Source organism: Bidens hawaiensis, unplaced genomic scaffold (assembly GCF_021521415.1).
Source record: "Bidens hawaiensis isolate Kalapana, Puna unplaced genomic scaffold, B.hawaiensis_p1.1 tig00019572_1, whole genome shotgun sequence".
NCBI classification, from domain to species: Eukaryota; Viridiplantae; Streptophyta; class Magnoliopsida; order Asterales; family Asteraceae; genus Bidens; species Bidens hawaiensis.
Genome location: NW_027492974.1, coordinates 356,509 through 366,439, shown reverse-complemented (window position 1 = coordinate 366,439; position 9,931 = coordinate 356,509). Strand labels below are relative to the sequence as shown.

The 9,931-nt window shown below is 36.7% G+C and overlaps 1 protein-coding gene across 1 annotated transcript; it reads right to left on the bottom strand.

Moving 5' to 3' along the window:
• Positions 1 to 1,953: 1,953 nt before the first annotated feature.
• Positions 1,954 to 8,269, bottom strand: LOC143558652 (protein NETWORKED 1A-like). Its single transcript, XM_077047450.1, has 4 exons — positions 8,128 to 8,269; positions 7,201 to 7,341; positions 3,735 to 5,758; positions 1,954 to 3,113 (listed from the first exon to the last, which is right to left on the bottom strand). Exons 2-4 carry the CDS (start codon positions 7,301 to 7,303, stop codon positions 2,058 to 2,060), a joined length of 3,183 nt encoding a protein of 1,060 aa, XP_076903565.1. The 5' UTR covers positions 7,304 to 7,341; positions 8,128 to 8,269; the 3' UTR covers positions 1,954 to 2,057.
• Positions 8,270 to 9,931: the final 1,662 nt, after the last annotated feature.

Here is a 9,931-nt window from a genome sequence, read left to right as displayed (position 1 = left end):
CCTAATTTTTATCCTTATATAGGGTTTTAAAAATGATAGTTTATTTTGGTCTAGCATATGGTACTTTAGTTTCAGCAAATGGTACTCTGGCTCAGCAAATGGTACTCTAACTTTAGAGTATGATACTCTATTTCAGCATACCATACTTTAAAGACACCTGATGTACGCTCCCTCTTATGCTCAGCATATGATACTCTGTTTTCAGCAAATGATATGCTAAACTAACTTTTACCCAGATTCATCAGTTTTGATCATACACTATCACACATCATCCCGTGTCTTCATCCCGTGCTCGTGCAGGTCCAAATTAGGTAGTTTAACGTCTATGACATGAAATACAATAAACACGTATGAAGTATTGAAGTTCTCATAATAAACAGTTAAAACTAATAAATAAACGAACTAAACTATATACAAATTAACCAACCATCATGCACTTGCACTTTTGTATTACTGTGATCTTAGTATTAGGCCAAGTGTAGTGGACGACATTTAGGGGTGAAAATGGGCGACAATTTAGAGGAACACCCCCCCCCCCCCCCCCGCGATATTGGGGCGAAAAGGGGCTGGCGCGGGTGGAATTTGTCGCCGTGGAAGAAGAAAAAAATATTACTATTTTATTAGTATGTGTTATACATATATATATATATTATTACTATTGTAGCTCATACACCATTACACCTCAAAAACAAATTCTCACCCCTTGCTGACTGAGCGCCACACGGCGCAAACGCCCCAATTTGTAACCCCTCCACTACGCATAGCCTTATAGATTAGTTCTCCAAGCAATTCATAGATTATTTTTAAAAAAATTAAACATAATTAAGTCAAATTACTTACAATTTACTTTTAAATTTGGAAAAATTACATAGAAATATACCAAAGTTTCAGTGAATATGAAAGAATGAAGAATGACGAAGAAAGAGTTACATATGGGAGATTAGAGAAAACGGTGGAGAACAAGAAAAAGGAAATACAACATAGTAAAAATGGGGAAACGGAACACTATGGTGGGACCCTGACGATTACTACTTTTTACCGATGTCTGAGCCACATGACAAATGTTCAATGGATGATTGTTGCACTTTTTCGGACTCGTCCACCCAATGTCCTGGCGATTTCGCATTACATAAGGAATGAGACAACTAAAGGGATAGTTATAGTCAAATATGTTTGAGAAAGTCTAGAAACAAACAATTACAAGAAGGAGCCACCTTGTTGACAAGGCAAAGAACACACCGAATGTTAAGAAAGAAAATGTCACAATCAATCCGTTGGATTGGATCTCACAAAATATTCCTTTATTGCACTATAAATTCCTTGTACCTTGTAGGAATTAGAGTTAAGCAATAGTGAGTGAAAAACTTTATACCTGAGAAGTGTGAGATCATTTTGCAGTTGACGTACTCTTAGTATAAAGGACGATCATTCCCTAGTTGTTATCACTGGTCGAGTTTCACTAAATCAAATTAGTGTTAGGATTAAATATAAACAACTTTTAGCGTAAGATGTGTAAGAAGCGTTAGAGCAGTAATGCTAACACTAAAGTAATTATCAAAACGCTATAGGTTTGAACTAGACTAGTAACATTTTTGTTGTAGCGTAAGATGTGTGATTAATCATTAAGAAGTGTCCTCACTATGGGTAAATACATGTATTCACATGTGATTTATAGAGCTAGTCAAATGCACTCTTAAACACAAGCTTCACTCCGATCTCATATCTTGTTATTCAACTTGTTTGAAATAGAAGCTGAAATCTCAAAGTGTTAAATTCAAAAGCTAACTTTTAATTCTTCAAACAATTTACGAGCTATGATAACTTGAAAATACGTTTTTCTTAGGGGTTCAAATCATACAGAATGCACGTTTGTGGTTGTATTTATTTAGAAAATCTAGGAATTGCTGTTAAAAAAAGTAACCCGAAAGATAATATTCAAATACGACGGTAAAAATACAAATTCAAACTAGTCCTTAAATAGTAGTCGAATCACAATACGAAAACAATTAACAATCAAGCAGTCGAGTCGAGTCTAGTCGAGTCACGATGCCAAAAATCTAACTTTTAACGCGATGATCACCTCTGAAACACGCACACAGACGACGCCTTCGGCTTCTCCCTCCACGATGAATAAAATCACGCAAAATCACACTCGTTCGGCTCCTGCTAACCGACACTCTATTCTTCCCTTTACTCTTCTTCTCATCATCAAGCTTCATCAACATGCATTGCATCTTTTGTACATCCATCTGCACGGTTTTGAGCCTTTCCGAACTTTTCCACGTGTCGTCTTGCTGCACCCATGCTGCTAAACTCGGGTTCTTTTGAATACTCGACGTAGACTCAACGTTCACGTTAACCAGCTCTAAAATGGTGTGTTCAGCCTTTTCCAGCTGTTGTTTCACATTCTTGTAATCAAGCCCAGATTGTTTTCTACTTATTTTACCCGCTTCTAATCTTTGTGCAAGATCTTTCACTGTTGTTTCAAGATTTGCAAGTTTGTATGCATCCGAAGCGAGTCTTTGCAAAAGCTTACCTTTTTTGGATCCTTGACTTGAAAGTTGTGACTTGTAGACACCCTGCTCTTCGATCTGTGGCTCGTATGGTAGTTTTCTTGACTTGTTTCCGGTTTCATAAATCTTTTGAGCTATTTGCAAGTGCTCGATTAACATACCATCGTTTCTTAAATATCCTCTTGGGCTTCTGCTGCTGCTAAAAGATCTGGCAGATGATGATGATCCCGATGCTTGATCGAGTTGAATGTCTCTTATTTCTGAGAATTCGGGTTTGGTTTTCGGGATGTTAAGATGGTCTAGTGTTAGATAACGTTTCTCACGAAGCTTTTCTTGTTTCTGGCGTTTTAGGTGGTTGTAAGATTCTGATTCTTCGGTTTGCGGTTTTGTTGGTCTTGTTTTGGTGTTGATGGTTGAGGTTTTACGCCTTCGGACTGTGTTGTATACGTCTTGCTTGATAACCTTCTCGAGTGCTGCTATGCGGGTTTGGAAGGTGATCAGATCGGATATCCCATTTGGTTCGGGTGATTCAGGAACTCGTGTGAACTCGGGATCGGTTTGATTATGATGGGGATGAATCTTCACTTCCAGATTCTCAACCTACATTACATTTTTAACAATGATTACATATGTTATCCAACAAAAACTTGCAGATTAGATTAGATAATTATATCTAACATGTTTCATTGTATGTATCATGTTTCGGCTGTTTGACTTGTTTAGATAAATGGGTTAAACGGGTAGTGTTTGGGTTTACAACTGCCAACCCCAAACTAGGGTTATAAACAAGCCAAGCCTGGGTAGGCACATGCTCGGCTCTTTTATCTTAACGAGCTGAAAATGATGAGCTCGAGGCAGCTCGTTGATTTTTTAAAAATTAATTTATTTTAATTTTTGTATCTCTTACACATATTTGATATATATAAAAACAAAATATAATAGTTTTAACATACATAATGCAGAATTTATAAACCATATAATTCAGAATTTATATATATATTAAAAATTGGGGTGTAAAATTGTGTTATTGTGTATATATATAAAAAACTTTTTGCCGTTAGGTTAAACCAGCCAAACAAGTGAGCCGACAAGCCGGCTTACCGTGGCTAGGACTCGGCTCGTTTACAAACGAGCTGATTTCGAGAGTGCCTCAAGTTTTTGAGCAGCCCTATCCGAAACCCATCAACCCGACACAATCGACACCCCTATAAAGAGCAATACCTCTGTTTTCCGGTTGTTGGATGCAACAAAATTTGCCACACTTAACACATTATGTTCAAGAGACGATATACTCTCCTTCAAGGAACCGATAACCGGAGTATATGCAAGCAACTGTGCTTTTAACCCTTCGATTTCTTTCTCCATAACACTCGCCTTTTGTTTCATCTCTTCAATCTCCCGATCTTTCGAAGCACTTTCACTTTCAAGACTCTCACATACTTCAACCAACTCATCAACTTTACTTTCGAAAACAATCTCACGCGCGTTCGACATTTGAATATTAAAAATAAACTTAGCAGCCTCAGCATTCCACATTTCAACCTCTTTCTCTCTTTCGGCTTCCAACCCGAGATTCATAACTAGTTCCAACCGAAGACTCTCATTTGCTTTCATCAGATCAAGATTCTCTTTCTTGGCCTTCAAGAAATCATCTTTGATTGCTTCACATTTGTTAACAAGTAAAGTTGAAATGATGTTGTTCTCGATTAATATCCGCTGCTTATCATCTTCTTCTTTTGACAAACAATGCTTCAACTCCTTGATGTTACTAATAATATCTTTGACTGATATATTTGCAGGGTTTGACTCGGTCCCGAGAGACAAGAAAACATGATAAACACCTGATCTCAAGTTTTCAACTTCAACTAACAAAAGCTCCTCTTCAACCTGCTGCTCGAGTATTTCGGTCTCCAGCTCGGATATCAGTTTATCTGCTAATTTAGACGCATCGATATGCTTCTGGTTCTCAACAGATAAACGATGGTTTTCTTCTTCCACTTCCTTTATTAAGTTGTGTAATATAAAGTTCTCAAACTGAGAAATCACAGCTTCATCAAGTTGTTCTTTCAATTCTTGTTCCTTCTCAAAATGCATAAACCGATTCTCGAGAGCTTCTAATCTCTTCTGGACACCTTTATGCAAACGGGTTAACTCTAGCTGACCAGTTAACGAACTATAGCTTGTATTCAACTTGATGATTTCTTCTTTCAAATCAAATATTTCTTTCTGCATACCCATGCACTGACCCGACTGCAAAGCTGCCTCCTTTTCGAGTCTTTCCTTAATTTGCTTCAACCCCGCAAATTCAACTCTTGTGTTCTTCAACTCGTTATGTTTTTCGGATAATTCTTGATCTTTTAACATGTTTTCCATCTTCAAAGATTGATTTGATGTCTCCAAATGGACACAAATCTCTTCAACATGTTTAAGTTTTTTAGTACTGTTTAGCATCTCATTTGTGAGGTGTTGAACATCTGATCGAGCTGAGGAGAGTTCGAGTTCTAATGCGTGTGATTTCTCGAGGCACTCTGCGTATAAAACCCGCAAACCTTCTTTCTCGTTAGTTAACTCCAAAACATTGGTTTTCAGCTTCTCAACTTCCATTCCTGCTTTAACCGCTTGCTCAGAAAACATTTTAGCTTCCTCTTCGGTTACCACAATCTTTTTATTCATTTCGTTTATCTTTTCCTCCAGATCGGATATTGTTTCAGGATGCTTCATTTGTTTGGCTAAATCAAGAGTTTCCTTTAACATATGAACTTCTTGTTCGGCTTTTTTCGCTTTTTCTTCAAGAATCCGGGATCTTTCTCGAGCCTGATTAAGTTCGTCATCTGCATTCGATGGTTTCTCCAAACTAAACCGATACTGAAGGAAAAGAGAATCCTTTTCGATAATTAGACCAGCCACCGCCTTCTTTAATCTCTCAACTTCACATTCATCTTTCTCAAACAGTTGCAAATCAAAAGATTCATAATTTTGAGCATCGGTGTCGATTAAAGATATATCTTCGGGTAGAGTGAACGGTTCTTGATCCGGGAAAGCTGCTTGTAAAGCTTTCTGGGCGTGACGAAGCTCGCTGGTGGCATAATCGTATCTTTCAGCTAATGCACGGTATGCTCGATAAAACTCCTCGACTAGTTTCATCAGGTCGGGGCGTTTCTTGTAGTACATTTCGGCCCGTCTTGCGAATGAATCTGCATCTTCTTCTATTAGCTTGATCATGGACTTGACTTTTGTATCCATGTCTGCAAAGACACATTCATGTGTATTGTTATCAACACTCATGTCATATATGAGAAGTGTATAATAATATTATTTAAAGAACAAAAAAATGTGAAGTAAAATTTGCATATGACAGAACTCATGAAACCTAGTAATTATTCATGCATAAAGAGATTGCAAATTTAACCCGTTTACCTAAAAACGGGTCGATTTCGTTTATCTCTAGTGGCTAAAATTCTCACTAAATCTGAAACAGATGGGCAAAAAACCATCTAAAATGTATCTAGAAGAATAAAATCTCCTGGAATCAGTTTACTAAAAGTTAAGATCATCATTGTGATTAAAGTGGTGCATTTCAGACACGACCCGAAAAAACCACACGAATTTAACACAAGTTTCACAAGTTTGGGTACAGTATAAACAGGTTTGGGTCAAGTCAAGCTAGCGAACACGCTTAGCTAAACAGGTCGTGTTCGTGGACTGGCCCGTTTATTTTTTATTTCTTTTAAAGTATTTATGTCAAAATTTAAAGGTTCAAATAAATATTGATATGATATTTATAATTGAAGTAATTTGCATTTTTGGTTGTAAAATTGTAAGTTTTAAAGTATTAACATATGCAAAAAAAAGGATAGCACGTTAAGCGGGCCGTGCTTGTGTCAACCCATGAATACACGTGCCGTGTTCGTGTTCATATTTCTAAGACGATTCCCAGCTTTATTTCATATTTTTGGGTTCGTGTCGGGTTGAACCCACCAACGTACGAAATGGCCCGTTTAGCACCCTCAACTGTAATAATATAGTTTTCTTTAATCATGTAGACATACTACTTATTCATGAATTTCACAAGATGAATAGAAAAGAGCATGTGGGTGGGCCTAACCTGTTTCGATCCATACAAAATAAAAAATGCATTCATTGAATGTGTGTTTCCAAAGGGATTATTGGGCTTTAAAGAATCCAAAGTTAAAATCAAATGGTAAAAGCAAACAGTTGCATCATAGATTAAATTCTTCTTCAGAAATGCAGATATTTGTTCTAATAAAACACAAATGATGTTTTATTAAAAAAAAAATTCAGTTGCTTAAAGAAAACATTACCTAAGCAATAAATATTATTTTTCTCCATGAAAAGAAACTTTTTATTTTTTTTAATAAAAAGAAATTTTGTTTCACCTAATCACTATTAATATTTTTTTGTTTATAAAAATAAATTTTTTTTGCCTATTTTAATTATGGAAACACTACCAGTCTACCATTGCCTAATTTAATTAAGACAATAACAATATACACCATCAATACAGATTTAATTGTATTAATAATCTGCATTAAATAGTGCAAGACAAATACATTCAAGGGTACAATGGTCAATGGCTAAGTAATGAGCCAAAATTGAGCTTTATATTTCATTAACTTCCTATAATAATCAAACTTAGCTATCAATCATTCATCAAGAACATACATACCAGCAAGATTTTCTTGAAGCCATTTTGAGTTCTTGGGGCTAATGTGACTGTCCCACCACCAAGAATATAATCGCCTTGACTCGGAAGTTAATGAGCAAGCCATCACTTGAGCATGAAAAAAAAAGCTAACTGATTTTGGACCTTTAAAATCCCTGAAAGTAGATCAAACCAAGAATCAGTTATTATTATTATTTTTTTAATTAATGTGTCTAAAGAAATTAGACAATTAAAAACAGTGGAATTAGGAGTTACAAGAATTAATTACCTTCAAAAATCAAGCAGGAAAACTTGAAATGTCACTAAGCAGGATCACAAGAACAACTTTGAGCCCTTTTAATCTGAACAAAAAAATGAATAAAATGTCAAGAAAATGGAAACAGTTAACAAGAAGACAAGATATCATTTTCAGAAAAAAAAGAAAAGAAAATCATCAAATTATATGACAAATCCCAATCATTCACACCTAATCACAAACCCAAAATCAGTCAAATTATTCCAAGAAAGTGAACCAAATCAATGTTTTCCAACAATATTATGCACATTAACCATGAAGGATGACACACAAAGAGGATTTAGATTTTTTTTTTTTTTTGTAGAAACCCCCCCCCCCCACCCCCACCCCACCCCCCCATTTGCAGAACATCATTTTAACAAACCCCAGATGAAAAACAGGTAAAAAAAGTCACAAAATTCAAGAAAAAAAATATAGAAATTTACATAATTTTGAACAACCAAGATCAGTACACCTATAAAAACATAATGATCAAACACAAAGAGTGTTAACTGTTTACATTAAAAAAAACTCCATTTGCAGAACACCATTTTAACACACCCCAGATGAAGAACATGTTAACAAATCACAAAGTTCAAAAAAAAATTAAATAAATAAATAAATTGCATAATTTTGAGCAACCAAGAACAGTACACTTATAATAATAATAATAATAGAATCTTGGATATGGGATTCTGGAATCTGATGTGTTGAGTGAGATACCTCTGCAAATCACACCACCATTTGCATCTTCCTTTCTCTCTCTTCATTCAACGGTTAGTACTTGTTGATTGGTAGTGAGAGAGAGAATGAATGACTGTAAATGTTATAGTCAGGGTGCACACGGAACGTCATGATTGTGTCTATTATAGGCATGTAGCAAAATCATAGCTCATATCCCGATAATAAAAGTATTATCATTTTTTTCATTTTAATATTAAGTTGTGTGATTTAATTATGACATGTAGTAGATGGCCCAATGATTATGTCTAAGGCGATCTTTTGGTTGAGATACGAGGAGGAGAAAACATTAAATTTTAAGGTTGATTTTAAAAAGACGTGAGAGAATGTTGGTATAAAATTTCACTCGTTGTCATTTATATTTAAAACTGATTTGCTTTGTTCTTTACGTTTTTAAGGCCAACAACGTTTGTCCTTTGTCTTTCACCCCGTTTATTTATGTCGGTAAGTCTGGCCATCATGTGATGTTGTATAGTAATTTCACCTCCATTGCTCTTTTAACTATTTTAATAGAAAAATTAAAAACAAATTAATATATATATATATATAAGCTTATTTCTCTTTCTCTCTACTTGCCGCCGCCTCCATACCACAACGTGCCGCCACATCCACAACCACCGTACCCCCCAACTATAGAGGTAGGGTACCAAAAAGACCCAAATACCCTTAAGTACCACCTGCGGGTCAGAGGAGAACTCCTCATAAGGCATCTGCGGGACATATGGATCACCCGCATAACTCAGTAAAGGAAGAACAACGATACGTCCTGGAGACCATACGCGAAAGCATCCAGACACCCTCAGAAGTCATCCGCAGGGAAATATTTCCACCCGCTAGGATAACCAGAAGGCAATATCATAGGACAGTTGTAATTAACTAATTAACTTCTAGAAGAATTACCAAGATCCTTTCTTGGAGAATACGTGACCCATCAACCAATGAATGGATGACAGCTGGCCAGGTTGTTATAACCGTGCACATGGCCAGGGTTATCTCGCCCTATCATAAAGAGACACGTGTCCAGATTGTTATAACCATGCACATGGGACGTATAGCTCAACCTATTATATGAGGGCACGTGTCCAAACGGTTACGAAAGACCTTCTAGAATGAGACAGCTGGCCCAATCATATTCCCACACTCTTCGGCTATAAATACCTTCACAATGTCCTTGAGGTATGGATTCACTCCCAACTATCTACTCTAAATAATTAAGTACTTTCTCTCGATTAGAACGGTACTTATTCTCACGCCGGATGGTGGTTACGGGAAGACCCCCCCTCTTATCCTCCCCGTAACGAGCTCACGGTGTCTGTTTTGCAGGTTTCTGTCACTGGACTTCGGGAGATTGAGCTTATATCGTTGTGGTTGTTGTTTGTAACCTACCTTGTGGACTCATTGGATCTGGACCCGTCAAGGGGAGTAGATCCGTGTTTCTTCATTGGCGCCATCCGTGCTTGTGTTAGAACTGTGATAATTTTTCGTTTCTGTTGGTTCGAACGATATGAGTCAATTTTTTGAATGGCCGACGGGAACTTCTGCACCTGTAACACAAAATGCTGATGACGTAACACCTGGAGGTTTTACTCTAAGTACCCTAGGACGTGCCGCGACACCAGGAAGTTCTATTCAAGGTGACCTCGGACATGTTACGGCACCAGGAGGTCCTATTCTAGGCGATTTAGGACCTGTCATAACGACATGAGGTCCTACTACAGG

Coding starts and splice junctions, on each gene's coding strand:
- LOC143558652 (XM_077047450.1), bottom strand. CDS start 7,303: ATGGCTTGCTCATTAACTTCCGAGTCAAGGCGATTATATTCTTGGTGG. Junction 5,759..7,200: donor GCTTCAAGAAAATCTTGCTG/GTATGTATGTTC, acceptor GTGTCTTTGCAG/ACATGGATACAAAAGTCAAG. Junction 3,114..3,734: donor CCAACAACCGGAAAACAGAG/GTATTGCTCTTT, acceptor AATGTAATGTAG/GTTGAGAATCTGGAAGTGAA.